Source organism: Ahaetulla prasina, chromosome 7 (genome assembly GCF_028640845.1).
Source record: "Ahaetulla prasina isolate Xishuangbanna chromosome 7, ASM2864084v1, whole genome shotgun sequence".
In the NCBI taxonomy this organism is placed as follows: domain Eukaryota; kingdom Metazoa; phylum Chordata; class Lepidosauria; order Squamata; family Colubridae; genus Ahaetulla; species Ahaetulla prasina.
Genome location: NC_080545.1, coordinates 60268904 through 60283887, shown reverse-complemented (window position 1 = coordinate 60283887; position 14984 = coordinate 60268904). Strand labels below are relative to the sequence as shown.

Genomic DNA, 14984 nt, shown 5'->3' with positions numbered 1-14984 from the left:
ACAAATTTAGAGGGTACAAGCTGTTTTTACCACTTTAAAAGATGCACAAGATTATCTGTAAAACAATGTGAAAGGGGAACATAACAGAAATAGAAGATATGAAAAAGGTTTCAGCAAGAAATTAAAAGGACTGAGGAAAATAATAGGAATAATACAATGAACTTAAAAGACAATTACAATGCATCAGATTTCACTTCCATGCTGAATTTGTATTCTATGACACAGATTTAATCTTTTAAAAGAAGCCCCAGTGCCTGTCTGTACAATCAGTTCAGGTGGTTCTTTTTAGCCTGTGCTTTAACATTTAGGTTATCATAAATTCCCAAATGTAAGACCCTTTATTTCTTTTTATATGCTTGCCAAGAAAGAGTTTCACCTATCCTCTTGTCTTTTAAGCTTAAGTAATACCATTAGCAACAATAGATATTTTAACCTCCTACTTGGTTTCTCTGTTGCCAAAAAAATATGCTATGGTGTGAAGGCAAGGCTTCAGTTTTATTACATAAAAACCTAAAGTCAAAAATAGCACGCTTATTGTTTATACTTTATTTTTCAAAAAGTCTTAAACATAGCGCTGATTGTTCAGCTATTTCCAGTTCTATTGTCTGTAATAATAGTACATATAAATATTAAAACTCCTTCATTTGGACTCAGAAGGCGAAAACTGAACTTTGAGAATGCAAATCTTTTAACAGACACTTCATTCTAAACCCCTACATTTCTCTCATATTGGCATCCTCTTGTCTTTATTTTTCTTTCTCCTCGTTTCACCTTTTCCCTAGAAATTACACTTGATTTCTCATCAGTTCTCTGCAAGATTTGTGAAACTATTTACACTACAGTAAGCTGTATCCCAGCAGCCCACTGATTACAACTTGCTTGCAGCCTTTACATGTATACTTTTTCTAACACAATAAGACCTCAATATTTAAAATATTTAGTGTCTACAAAAACTGGAAAGTTATTAAAACTGAAATATCCCTTCTGGCTTAAGAATTCAGCATCATGTATTTTTAATTGCAATAGCCAAGATTATAGGTTGGCAAAGCTATAATATATTTAGCAGCTTCAAACTGCCCAAGTTAAACAGTACTGAAAGTAAGAAATGTCTTAGTTTATACAATACCTTAATGAGCTCTGCAATTACTATACAGTAGCTCCACCAAAAAAATTAACAATTTTAACCTTTAGATCTATTCAATGTTCCATTAATCATATAAGCAAATTATAAGTTGATTTAATACTCCTTGGTTTGCATAGCACAAAAAACACTATGCTTCAAACTTTTTGTATGTTAAGAACAGAATGATTGTGTGATTTTGATTGGCTCCAGCTATACTGCATAGGAGATGAACTTATATCAAGCTTTTATAAGTAAAAAATTCTAATAAATTAAAAATATAGAAGCTCACACTGTAGTTAGTAGAAATAGCCTGTTATAAAACAGGCTTATATGAACACTAGTGTTTATCATACAGGAATGGCAGAAAATAAATGTACTAGCCTATTTCAGTGGTAGCCTCCAGAATTCATCAAGTGAATAGATCCAACACTTGGAATTTGAGAGGGTTTTAAGAACATTGTACTTTTTAATAAGGAATACAATGCCAAAAAAAAAAAAAATGGCCTTTGAGTTTGATTCCAGGTAGCTTCATGGATACACCATTGCAATTTTCTATATTGCACACCACTCCAATTTTCTAAAAATACTATAGAAGTATTTACATTGGGTTTTTAAAAAATTCTTAAGTCTACAGTACAGCCTTGAATTTACCATATGTTGCCCCTTCAATGCTGCTTAATTAATTTTGCAACCAGGTCAAGCAGCTGCAAAATTCCCTCAAATTCTATGTCAGCCCATCGTGATTCACCATTTACTTCTCTTAAAGCCCTTGTAAGGTTAAAAAAGTGCAGCATTTCACTGCAAGAAAAATGGCCAGTCCTAGCCCACTCTATTATAAAGCATATCAGAAAGAAAACCCAGTAATTTGATTCAAAGCAAAATAAGGAAGCAAAATAAACATGTACACAATGAAACTGAAAACTAAACCATGCTTTGTATTTGCTTGCTGTGCTTACACTGGAAACTTTTTCTAATAGAAGGTGGGTTAACGGGAGAGACTTTCCAGTGTGTTACTGCCTTGGATTGTGACACTTTTAAAAACTATTTGAATTTGTAATTTATTGATTTATTAATTTTACAAAATGCATTCTAGGCAGTTTAAAAGGCAACAGCAAAGACAGCTTAGGTGCAGAAATCATTTGTGATCATTCAAAGCATTCAAGTAAGAATATGGTAATATAAATACCTGAAAAGCATATTTTCAGAAATATTTCAAACAATATGTATAACTCATTCCAAACTAAAAATAACACTTTGTAGCATATTTCTCACAAAAGAAAAATATAGAAGTAATCTGAAATATTCTAGAAGCCCCAGTAGCTGTTTTTTCCCCCCTTAGTTACATTAGAGAACTTGCCTTTGATTAAATTCTTTTCTTCTGAACATGGAAAGTTATCACATTGAGTTGACTGTTAAAACAGACTGCAAATTTATTCTGGCATAACATGTTCCAACAGAGTACATAAGCGAGGTAATGGCTTTGAAATTTCAATAGTCATCTCCTCTGCTGACAACTTCTTTGCACATTGGACGCAATAATATGGTGTGCTCAAACTGTGCTGTGTATGAGCCTTTAATATCACATAGAGGAGGATATGGGTCCACTATACCCAAGTCACATAGGTTCTTCAGTGCCATTAGGTATTTACTTTCTCCCAGACGATCTAACCATCTACGGCAAAAGGCAAGAGTACCAAAATTTTCATTGATAACATTCAGCAAGTGTTTTGCTCTTGGAAGCCTAAAAGAAAGAGAATAATAAATGTATATGTTTAAAGCAGGTATTAATGAAAATTGAAATAATTATAAAGAATCAGGTCAAACATTCAACATCTGATTCCCCATCAGTTACTTTGGATAGCCTATATATGTGATAGGCTATCCAAATAGCCTATGTTCAATAATGGATAGAAAGCAATTTATGAAAAAGAAGAAAAAAAGAAATGAGAGCAACAGTAGAATGAATGAAAAATAATGAAAGAAATGTCCCTGTAGAATAGAAATAGATGTAAAGAAAGAAATGAAAGATACTTGGAATAATTAAAACAATTGCTTTACAGAATCATATGGAACTACACTAATGGGAAGCATTAACAAGGATGTGTGGGGGAATGATAGTTTGCAGATAAGAAAAATTATATAAGGACTCGTGCAAAAAATTAAGATGAGAGATTACATAGATGTGGATTGCTTTTAGAGTGACTGGGCAAATTCTTTGTGTATGAAAACTTGCTTGACAACTGGAAAGAATGCCAATACTGTTCATTTATAAAAAGTGAAAGGTAGTAAGAGTGAATGCAAAAACTACAGCAAGATTAGCCGGTTAAAACTGTCTGGGAAAGCGTTTTACAGGATTATGATCAAAGAATATGGTAATAAGCAAATTTAGGAAGTGCAGTGCAGCTTTATTTGGTTTATTGGCTTTATTCAAGAAAACACTTATTAATCATGGTGAATTTTAGTGATGGGACACATTCCTTAGGATTTGGGATGAGGCCTTTTCAATAACTATTCCCATCCTTAATATGAAACTACTGAAATCCATATTTCCCACAACAAGAATAGTCCTTATTACTTCGTATGTGTTATTGCCATTGTTCTATTATTACTGTGATGACATGATTCCTTTATGAGCTGAATATTAACTATCCAGAGTGTATCAGGTTAAGCATAATAAAAATGCTAGCAAATAAACACCTGAAGCTATTCGTGATATTAAAATAACTTGAAGGCACAAATTTAGAACACTAATTCAATTGAAGTGCAAATATTACACTGGTATACCAATTCCTAATTTATCCAAATCTAATTTTTCCTCTTGCTTTATCCATCAATAGATCCAAGCCCCAAAATAGTAATGTGCCAGATGAACTCACCATTTTCAGATCTAGCAAGGCCCAAACCATGCCAAAGAAGCTAGGTGTAACTTTGAAATATGACCTCCAAATTCATCTACAAAGATTGCTTACACCATTTTTTTTGCTTATCCCATGAACTTTTCATTTGGCAGAGATATCTGCTTTTAATATGCCAATGCAAGTAAAGCACTTTTGGTGATAATTTTTCTACTTTTTATTACTCATTTGAAAGTGCATTGTTATGTTGTTTATTTGTAAAGATGTTCCCATCTGCTCAGAGAAATAAACACAACTTATATTTTTGGATGTTTAACAAGAGAACTAAAACTATGTTTCATATAAGCACTATGTTCTTACCACCCTTTTCAAGTTTTGAATCTTTCTTACCGGTAATGTAAGCATACTTAAAGTTACATTTTCATATAATGCAGTAAAATCAGCACTAACCTTATTGGCACATGTCCAACATCAAAGTTCTTCATATAATGAGAACATTCCATATCATCATGAACAACTCCCTTTCCTGTACTACCAAAGGTTTCTATAGCATATACTTCTCCTTCCTATTAAAAACAAACATACATGAATTTAATATATGTATATAACACCTTAAAAATTATGAATCGGAACTGGGCTACCCACTCCAAAATTAATCTGGCCATAATCCTGTTTACACATAATATTCACCTTTTTTTTTTATCAACAAGAAACGTAATCATTTTATTCCTTATGTCAGGAAGAGCGGCTGATTTAACCAGTAAGTCTTTGGTTCATATGTTTGTTTAGCTTTGTATCTAAATCTTATCTGTTTTAAATAAACAGCTATAAGATTTTGATTCTAAGCAATTCTAATTTAGCATTATGTCTGTACCAGGACCACTACCTGTTCTTCAAAAAACTATTATTTAACTATAGTAGAATTTCTGAAAATTGTACATATTATCTGCAGAATAGTTCATGTTCAAAATGCACTTTAAATTTACCATGTTTTCCCGAAAATAAGACAGAGTCTTATTTTCTTTTGACCCCCAAAATATGGCTTTGGCCTTATCGGGGTGTTCGGCAGAGAGGCCTACCGGGGGGGGGGGGAACGCGAGCGACCCGAAGGCACCAAGACACTTCCCGCTGTATGGTTCCAACTCCATGACCCGACCAACCTCTTCTCAGCTTCCAGCTGGGTTTTGGAAGCCACAAAGGAATCCATCCTCAGTGCTCAGATGGCAGCGGCACGGTCTCACCATGTGGGGCTGTAGCTCCCTTTGCCATTTCTCTGCCCCGGCTGCCAGAAGACTTTTTGCCCCAGCTGCCAGAAGACTTGGCAGCAGGTGGCTGGCCCGACCGGCGTCTTCTCCGTTTCCAGAGGCTTCCAGCCGAGGTTTGAAAGCCACGGGAAGCCACCCTCAATGCTGGATGAGCACCATGTGGCAAGAAGTGCCAGGCGGCTGCTCTCTTGAGAGTGGGGCAGGAGTTTGCAGGTGAAAGGGATGGATGGATGAATGAATGAATGGGAGGCAAGCGAGCACCGAGAACGCTGGGGGGAAAGAAAATGAGAGGCAGCTCCCGATCAGCTCAGCTGATCCGCGGGTCGCAATTAAGGGGGATAGCTGACTGGGGAAGGGAAGGGCTGCCTCCTGTGCTGGCCACACCCACCCCTTCACTAGGGCTTATTTTCAGGGGAGGGTGTATATTTACGCCCACCCCAAAAATCAGGCTTGGCCTTATTTTCGGGACATGTCCTATTTTCCGAGAAACACAATAGATTGAACTTATTTACTTCCTGCAAATTAGCAGTTCTCAAAGGGAATGCATATTTATCTTCTAACAAAGTTCCTAATGGAGCAATCCATTTAGGGGTGAAAGATCCTTTCTTGTTAAGACCATAGGGACCCTTTTTATTCAATGTTTACATGAAGCTACCAGTGAAGACTATCAATCAGCAAAATGGCGAGTATCAATGCACTGTACTAAAACAGTGCTGTATATTTATTAGATTTTTAACCCACCTCACAACATCTTAAACTGTTAATTTTGATGAGCAACATTTAATCATATGAACAGTTAATTTGGAATTATTTTTAAAGAGCCATTATTGTACAGATAACAAAAGATCAGTGGTATAAAAACATAATTAATTCTTTTGACATCCCACTGACCAGAATTTTTTTTCAACCCAGTCCATCCATATTTGGTTTCCTTAATTTGCTTTTCTGCACTATGGGTGTTATGACTGATTGCAACACTTGGCACCCAGTTTACATTCCAATAGCAGCGTTTTGTAATCGCATCTGTGACATTTTTACAAAATCCCAAAATGTTCCTGCTGATCAAAACATTTAGTGGGAGTTAAAAACATTGAAATCAATGGGACCTCCAAGCAAACATGAGTAGGATCAAACTGTATCTATACTTACTTCCATTCTTGTTGCTTCTCCTCCTTTCACAATGGGAACAGTTTTGCCTGCATGTATCCTGTATGGCCCAATAGAGTGTCCATTCAGATTCCGAATAGGTTTCACTACATAAAATATAAAATACTAAGATAAACATGTAAGAGTGCAGTGTAAAACATCACAGGAAATGTGAGATTTAATAGATTTTGTGCATTTTCATAAATTTTCAGTTTTACAAATGCAACTTGAATCTTGTTAGTTTTAAATGATTCACATGTATTTAATAACTAGACAAATTACACCTTCTGAAATAAGCCATTTTAAAAAATATTCAGAGTTTAGAAGAATATATTGATGTTTTAAAAATCAGCTTCAAAATATTTTTATTGTAGATATAATATATACATAAGCAAGTTTTCATCAGGATAACCATACATATTAGTTGGAAAATAAATCACCTTGATAGGTTTTGCCATCAATTTCAACTTCATAAGATTCCATGACTTCCTGGATAGCCTCACCAACATCACAGAGACGAACATCTATTCCAGCGCACTATTTATATACAAGAAAAAATGAAAAAAATTTTTTTTTATCTTCAGTTTTGCAGTATGTAGATAAGGACGAAATTGCACTATTTCTGAGTATACCTTTATTCCAGTATTAGTTGCATCTTTTACAGCTTGTAAGAGCTTGTCATATTTTGGATTGAATGTGACAGTAAAAGCACAGTCAATGATTCGACCTGAAATTAGATACAAAGGAGATAAAATAACTTGCTTTCAACTATATTATATAATTGTGTTTTAAGAAAGAGGAACTCACCATTAATATGTGTTCCAAAATCTATCTTGCAGATATCATCATACTGCAAAACAGTTGGATCTCCAGCATTGGGGGTATAGTGGGCTGCACAATTATTCAGAGAACACCCCGTGGGAAATGCAAGCCCAGCATTTAAGCCGTTTTCTCGTATCAACTTCCGTGAACAATCTTCTAGTTTTTCACTAGAAAAGCAAACATTTACATTACAAAAAAGGATTTGTTTCCATATGTTTACTTAGCTGTATAGAAGCCATGTTTCAGCTGTTTCTAGTAGTCCATTATTTCTAGGCATCCCATTGACATTACACAGTATCGCATTAGACTAACATTTTCTGTTTCAGAAGTATAAATGCTATGGAAACTTTGATGTGGTATGCAAACCTAGAGATATTTCACAGTATTTTAAACAGTTTTGCATAATACTAGGAAACTACTGATAACTTTGTATCTCTAGATGTAACTATTCAAAACAAATGAAGAGTTTTTATTGCTTTATAGAATCCTTATGCCAAGCTTCTGCATGCATCAAGGCTTATACACTAAAAATAATTAAAAGTTAAGCCCACAAACATATTAACTACTATGCCATCTACTTTTAAATTAAAATGTTAGACTTTCATTATTAAAAAAAAGTAGTTTTATTATTACCAAATTTCGATCATGGTCATTCCAGGCTTGATCCAGCTCGTAACATATTTTCTCACTTGTCTATGTGCTTCAGCAGCCTCTCTGAAATCATTCCAGATCTCTTCACTAGCTTGATCTAATGCTCTCTTTTCATCACTTGTAGTCCTCCAAGCTGCTGTTCTCCTTTATTGAAGAGAAAAGTCAGATATTTATCACCATAATGTGAAATCCAAACTGAGTATTAGATGAATTTCAATTTGGGGATGGGAGGGTGCAGAGGATGATAATAGAGCTCACTAATAAAATATGTAACTTTTCAAAATATTAAATTTCATCCAACTCAAAACTGAAATTGATACTTTTGTGCCATATGACTCTACAAAAAATGCCAAATAGTTCTTTAAACTGGCAAGTAATTAGTTATGTCTTTAAACATGAAAATACTGCATTCACATTATGATTGAGTTCACAGAACATGTTGAATCATGCTTTATTGACTACATCAAGACTAGGCTACATTCACATAGGCCAAGCCATGTGTTTACAGTTCTTGGACTCATAAAACAAGCTACAATATGTATCATCGACAAACTACAGTTCGCATAGTACATGAACTCTATTTCACACACTGCCGTTTTCCCCAAAATAAGCTTTTGAGTGCATGCCAATAAGGCCAAGCACTTATTTCAGGATTCAAAAAAATATAAGACAGGATCTTATTTTCGGGGAAACACAGTATGCAAAGAAAAAATCTTGGAATCAAATCTTTACTTGTAAAGATTTTTATTTTTATAAATGAAGAATTTGAAGAATTCTATGAAGAATACATAGCTTACCAACTCCTGACTTTGAGAATATAATAATCAGCCACATAGCTCTGCCAAATTATCTGCTGAGATTTTAAAAAATGGGATTTGGGTACCAGTACACATTATCCCTAATTATCAGCCTTACCCTACAATGGCTAATTTCCATTTTCTCAGGATGCTCAGGACACTATTAAAGATCTGGCCATTTTCCAAATCTTTGGGGTAGTACAAAACCTAAGGCCCCATGGATGGGTTTTATTCGGTTATACACGGTTTCTGGGGCCAATCGTGATACATAAATACATGCATACACATACATACATACATACTGCTCCCATTATTAGAAACTTGATGATATACTATAAATCACACAAATGCATGCCAAACCTATTCCTTGCCCAGATATATTATAAAGTGCAAAATAAAATATTTGAAGTGCAGATGAGTCTTCAAAAGTAATATCATAGCAATTAAATTATCAGTATCTTGAACCCTTCATTAAAAAAGATACATACCCATCTTGCGTTGCTGGATACTCGCATTCCTCGCCTTTTGGAAATATCCCGCTGGGAAATAAGTCACATATTGGAATAGATGGTGGATCTGTCTGCACCTTTGCTGTTGGAGAAAGAGACTTTGAGTCAGTCTTAGAATAAAAAAAAATCATTGTCAACAAATATTTCTTTTTAAAATAATTCTTGCTTATTGTCTGAGTTTTAGTCAAAATCAAATACATATTAAATAAACAGTTCTCAGACTGGTCAGAATTCCACCCAAGTTTTTCTTGGCCAGTTTTAGATAAATTGCTGGTCTTATGGATACCATGTGAGTTTCTTTAAAACAGTTTTAACATATATTTCACATGCCTCTAGGAAAGAATCTACACTCGTCATAAAACATTAAGCCTATCTTTTGTTAATAGTGTATATCTGTGTATTTATGTATGTACACACAGAGACACTACAGTTCCTTAGCTTTTAGTCCCTTTAGTCTTACATTTGTATTTCACAGAGAAAAACTGGCTTATCTTTGTAAAGATCATTGTTGGAGAATCTTCATCCACAAAATACTTGCATGCTGTAATATAGGTAGAACTCACTTAACAACAGTAATTTGGAGCAGAAACTCTATCACTTAAGTAAAGTGTCTACAGATTCTCAGTCATCCAGGTCATGGTTGTCCCAGAAGTGCTTTTTCAAAATGCAACTAGACTTTATTTTGTTTCAAGATGTTTCACTTCTCCAGTTCTAACTGAATGGTGGAGAATGGAAAGATTTCTGCAAGGAATATAAATTCTTCCACTTTCCACCATTCAGTTAGAACGGAAGACGTTTTTGGGATGAGAAGCAAAATGTCTTCAAGCAAAACAGAACATCCAGATGCCTTTTGAAAAAGCACCTTTGGGACATCACTAAGTGAAGTGTGACATCACATGACCACACTGATTTATGACGAGAGTTGCAGGAGTTCTAGTTGTGGTTTTTAGGCAAATCCCACACAGCTGAACCACTCAATGGTCACATTATCAGCATTTGTAACTTCCTGCTGGCTTGCCATTGACTTGCTTGTGTCAGAGTGAAGGTTACAAATGGAAATCATGTGACGATGGGACATCGCAACCATTGTGAACTGGTGGCCAAGCACCCGAACTGTAATCAAGTGACCACAGGATGCTGCAACAGCTACAACTATGAGAAACAATTATAAATCCCCTCTTTCAGTACCCTTATAACTTTAAATGGTCACTGAATGAGGACTACCTGTAGTCATTTTCTGACTGTACATACATTAATTTCTTTTATAAATATTTTAAAGCATCTATTAGATCCTTTGTCTAACAGATATTGATAGTCTTTTACTGCTACCAGAAAAAAATTAAAGAAACAATTAAGTACCTGATAGTATGCTTAATCTCAGAATCCAAATTTGTGCAATAGAAGACCAAATCAAAATATTAAATTGTGTTGATACTATATTTTAATCAAAATGGAAGATCAGTATTCTTTCACCGATCAACAAGGGCAAATCCAATACTTAAGAATGTTGCTCAAGAGTTTGACGATGCTATATGGCAGCCAACTAGGCAATGAACCATTGCTTTTATTCAGAATAAAATAGTATTCCACAAACATTTTATGAAAATAAGACAAACAGAATTATGATCAATATTTAACTAACACCTACGTCCTTTCTTTTTCTTCTTTTTCTTCTTTTTCTTTCCTGCTGCACTGTCACCATCTCCTTCTCCATCTACACACATCAGATAAAATATTAAATACTGAAAATGTCCTAAGAAAATAACATTTAGACATTCTCAGTTATTTTCTTCCAGAAGATTCATTTGATGATAGTCATAGCAACGTTTTATCACAAATACTGCTGATACTGCACAGATTAATTTTGTCCATTTAAATCTTTTTGTTACCTTCCTAGATTTTTTCTACCCATGGCAGATTTGGCTAAATGCCAAGCTTCCAGAAATTCCCTAGCATTTTTATATTTGGCTTAGTCTAAGATTAGACAGAGAACACATCGTCTCCAGCATCCAACGCTGCAATAAAAGGGATCAACACTAGAAAAACAATCAAGCAGAAAACAATGTTCTAATAAGGAACTACCAAGGAGAAAACTACAAAATTAGCAGTGCAAGATACTGCATATATAAACAGGCAGCAAATCCCAGTTAGTCTCATTGATTATGTTACCTAGTTTATTTACTAATTCATTGCATTTCTATATACTACCCATCTCTCCTAAATGATTCTGGGCAGCTAGCTGAATAATGAAACATGTGCAAACAACCAAGTTCAGGCAGCACAAAGAACTCCACAAAATAACATTAACTATGTGTATGGCAGCCAACTAGGCAATGAACCATTGCTTTTATTCAGAATAAAAGCTGCGGATACCACTGTATTTGGATCAGTTGAAGTGTTTAAACTTACATGTTATCCACTCTTTCAGGTAATGTTTACACTGAACTTTAAACTAACTAACATACTATTTAATTGTGCGTCATTAAATGACTGGTGGACTTATGGTCAAATAATATATTTTAACTCTGGTAACCCTATCCTTAAGTCTAAGGACTTTTATCACTTATGGTGGACATGTGGCAAAGCAAATAAATATTGGAGTAGGATTCATATCTTAATACAGAAAAATCTCAAAGTGAATATAAAGATAAAATCAGAAACTTTTCTTTTGCTTTCAATGGAAAAAGGAAAAAAAATGGAACTTTGATGCTACAGTATATATGTTGACGGCAAGACTACTTTATGCGCAGAAATGGAAGGACACTTTGATTCCCACAATGGATGAACAACTTCAGAAGCTGAAGCTAGCAGAGATGGCTAAACTGACTGCTTTAATTAAAGACAAAAATACAACTACTTTTGTTTCTACTTGGTAGCCGATTCTGGACTTTGAGATTGAAGTGGAGAAAAAAAATGAAATTTTGATTTTGCATTTTACCAATTACATAGGTTTGTTGTTATAAAAATGGCTAGTTTATACTATTTTGTAAAAGTAAAAAAGTTAAGTTTTGATGTTATTTTTTTTATTCTACTGCACCAAAGGAAATTGGAAGTTGCCTTTTCCCCCCTTTTTCTCACACTTTTCCCTTCCCTTTTTCCTCTCCTATCTTCCCTACTATTTTCTTTTGTATTTCTGTATCTTATAGTATTAATACATAAATAAAACTTTGGTTTAAAAAATTGTTGTGCAACATCCAGAGTCATTGGAAACATACAAGTTTAATATATTATTATTGATATGCTCCATGTATCAGGCTGAAAACAAATGTCTGTTTCTTCCAATCATCCAATATAATTTTATATATATTACATAGCCTTTTAATCAAAGAGAGATAACACAGTTCCCATATGCATATAGCATGCCTTGTTTGCTTTTGATACTCTTCTATCAATCTACAAGGTTTGTAAATCAGAATTAGCATGACATATCAACCTATTTATTTTTGGTATTTCTAACCTACTGCAATCCAAAGATCTTTGTCAACATTATTTATTCAATAAACATAGTTAAAGATTATGGCTAAAGACTATGTAAAACCAAATCATTTTTACTATAATCTATATACGACAGTTTCAACATGAATTTCAGTTCTCCATTCTAGTAAACTCTTATTCTAGAAATACCTCTAGCACAAAGTCACATGAATATTTACCTTCTTCATCATCATCTTTTTCCTTTTCTTCCAGTGTTTGTTTATCTAGTTGGTTTGCTACCTCATCAAGTGTTGCCTCTAGCTCTTTTTCATTCTCTTGTTGTCCTATTTGCAAAATAAACAAATAAATTAACACGAATGTCAAACTCCCAGATATCAGTGATTTATGTCTTTTCCTCAGGTCTATAATTTTTCACAATAAATTAAAAAATACACATTTTAGAAAGCTTAGCTATACTATTCAAATCTATTCTTCACTCTTAAGTTAAACTCTTGTACTGGAAGAGTTTAAACCCATTCATACTTTCTATCTCCACAATCAGGTTATATTCCTATATCTTATTTTTCTAAACAATGACTCTCTCTCTCTCTCTCTCTCTCTCTCTCTCTCTCTCTCACACTCACACACACACACACACACACGTTAGTGCCATTTTGCAATGGTTAATTTCTTTTATCCCCACTGCTCAACCTATTTAGACTTTCATCTAAAAAGATCTGTCACCTCTTGAAAAATATCGTATTAAATAATGTGTTAATTGTGGATTCTATTCAATACAATTTCTCATCTCTGTAAAGATTATGCTTAATTTTTAAATAAAATCTCTCTCCCTCAACCCAGTCCACAAGCCCTGTTCTTTTACAGAACAGCGGAAAGATGTGGTTGAGACAAGATTTCTTACGCAAGAAACTCTCCTTAATACCGCGCAGTAAAGTTAACTTTCATATATATATATATATATCATATGTATTCCCACCACTAATACCGAAATGACTTTATGTTCCCCGCTACCACTTTCCGAAAACATTTTTTTAAATTCTCCAGCAGGAGCGGGTACGGCACCGGGGAATAACGAACAAGGGAGATCGTCCGGTACCACCCAAACGCTTTTCCACGGGAACCCCCAAGGGCTGGTCTCCGGCCAGCCATAGCACTGTTGCTCCACTCGAATGCAAACTTAATATGGGCAACACCTTCGTTCCCCTCTCACGCTTCCCAGGGTTGACGCTTCCCCATATTCAGGGGACTACTCCGCCTTGCTTTCGGAAAAGTTCCTTCCTCGGCCACCCCAACTTTCCCTTCCCCCGTGACGGCCGGGCCTCCCCAGCCTAGCTTGCCCTGCCCGGCCCAGGTTCCCTCGTACCGACTGCGCCTCCTTTGCTTTTCTTTTTCTTTTTGCGTTTTTTCTTGGCGTTTTCATCGGCGGCGGCCCCACCGCCGCTTTCTCTTTCCTCGGGCTCCAAGAGCAGCTCTCCGTTCAGGTGTTTCTCTTCCACCGGGACGGCCTCTTGCTCCACGCCCGCCATGTTGAGCGATCGCCGACGTTCCCAAGACTGCCACTAACAGAGGCACAGAAGGGGCAGGACATCAGAAAGGGCTGCCGCTCGTGCTCCGGCTACTCTATGGTGCAGAAGCGAAGCACGCCGGGAAAGTTTAGGACGACTCGGCAACAAGGCGGTTGTAGGCACGTGCGCCTGGGAGGTTCCGCGAGGAGGAAGCTGGTAGCTGCGAACTGCTTTGAGGCTCTTGGTGGGAATGTCATTGTTGTTTTATCTAGAGTTAGGAGGGGAGCTCCGTCTTTCTCACCAAACTATAATCTGAGTTTTACAGATTTATCTTGCAGGAAAGAACAGAACGAGCGATTAAAGGGCAGATACAAAGATGATTAGGGGACTGGAGGCTAAAACATACGAAGAACGGTTGCAGGAACTGGGTATGTCTAATTTAATAAAAAGAAGGACTAGGTGAGATATGGTAGCAGTGTTCCAATATCTCAGGGGTTGCCACAAAGAAGAGGGAGTGGGGCTGTTCTCCAAAGCATCTGAGGGTAGAACAAGAAGCAATGGGTGGAAACTGATCAAAGAGAGAAGCAACTTAGAACTAAGGAGAAATTTCCTGACAGTTAGAACAATTAATAAGTGGAACGACTTGCCTGCAGAAGTTGTGAATGCTCCAAAACTGGAAATTTTTAAGAAAATGTTGGATAACCATCTGACTGAGATGGTGTAGGGTTTCCTGCCTGGGCAGGGGGTTGGACTAGAAGGCCTCCAAGGTCCCTTCCAACTCTGTTGTTATATTACATTTGGAAATAAGCCGCACTGAACTGAATGGAACTAGTTTCCAGCTAAGCAGAAACGGAATCGCAAGGCCACTTAACTGCA

At 35.8% G+C, this 14984-nt stretch overlaps 1 protein-coding gene across 2 annotated transcripts; it reads right to left on the bottom strand.

Annotated features, from left to right (window-relative positions):
- Positions 1-2528: 2528 nt before the first annotated feature.
- On the bottom strand, positions 2529-14189 carry METAP2 (methionyl aminopeptidase 2). Of its 2 annotated transcripts, XM_058190217.1 has the most exons (11): positions 13967-14187; positions 12822-12926; positions 10817-10882; positions 9148-9250; positions 7845-8006; positions 7197-7378; positions 7022-7116; positions 6830-6926; positions 6393-6496; positions 4429-4544; positions 2529-2864 (listed from the first exon to the last, which is right to left on the bottom strand). In XM_058190217.1, exons 1-11 carry the CDS (start codon positions 14127-14129, stop codon positions 2612-2614), a joined length of 1446 nt encoding a protein of 481 aa, XP_058046200.1. In that variant the 5' UTR covers positions 14130-14187; the 3' UTR covers positions 2529-2611. The 2 variants fall into 2 exon arrangements, with proteins under 2 accessions (XP_058046200.1, XP_058046201.1); XM_058190218.1 differs by lacking the exons at positions 2529-2864; positions 4429-4544 and adding an exon at positions 4569-6301 and having other exon boundaries at positions 13967-14189.
- Positions 14190-14984: the final 795 nt, after the last annotated feature.

Coding starts and splice junctions, on each gene's coding strand:
- METAP2 (XM_058190217.1), bottom strand. CDS start 14,129: ATGGCGGGCGTGGAGCAAGAGGCCGTCCCGGTGGAAGAGAAACACCTG. Junction 7,117..7,196: donor TTTTGGAACACATATTAATG/GTGAGTTCCTCT, acceptor ATCTAATTTCAG/GTCGAATCATTGACTGTGCT. Junction 4,545..6,392: donor GAGAAGCAACAAGAATGGAA/GTAAGTATAGAT, acceptor TGTTTTTAATAG/GAAGGAGAAGTATATGCTAT.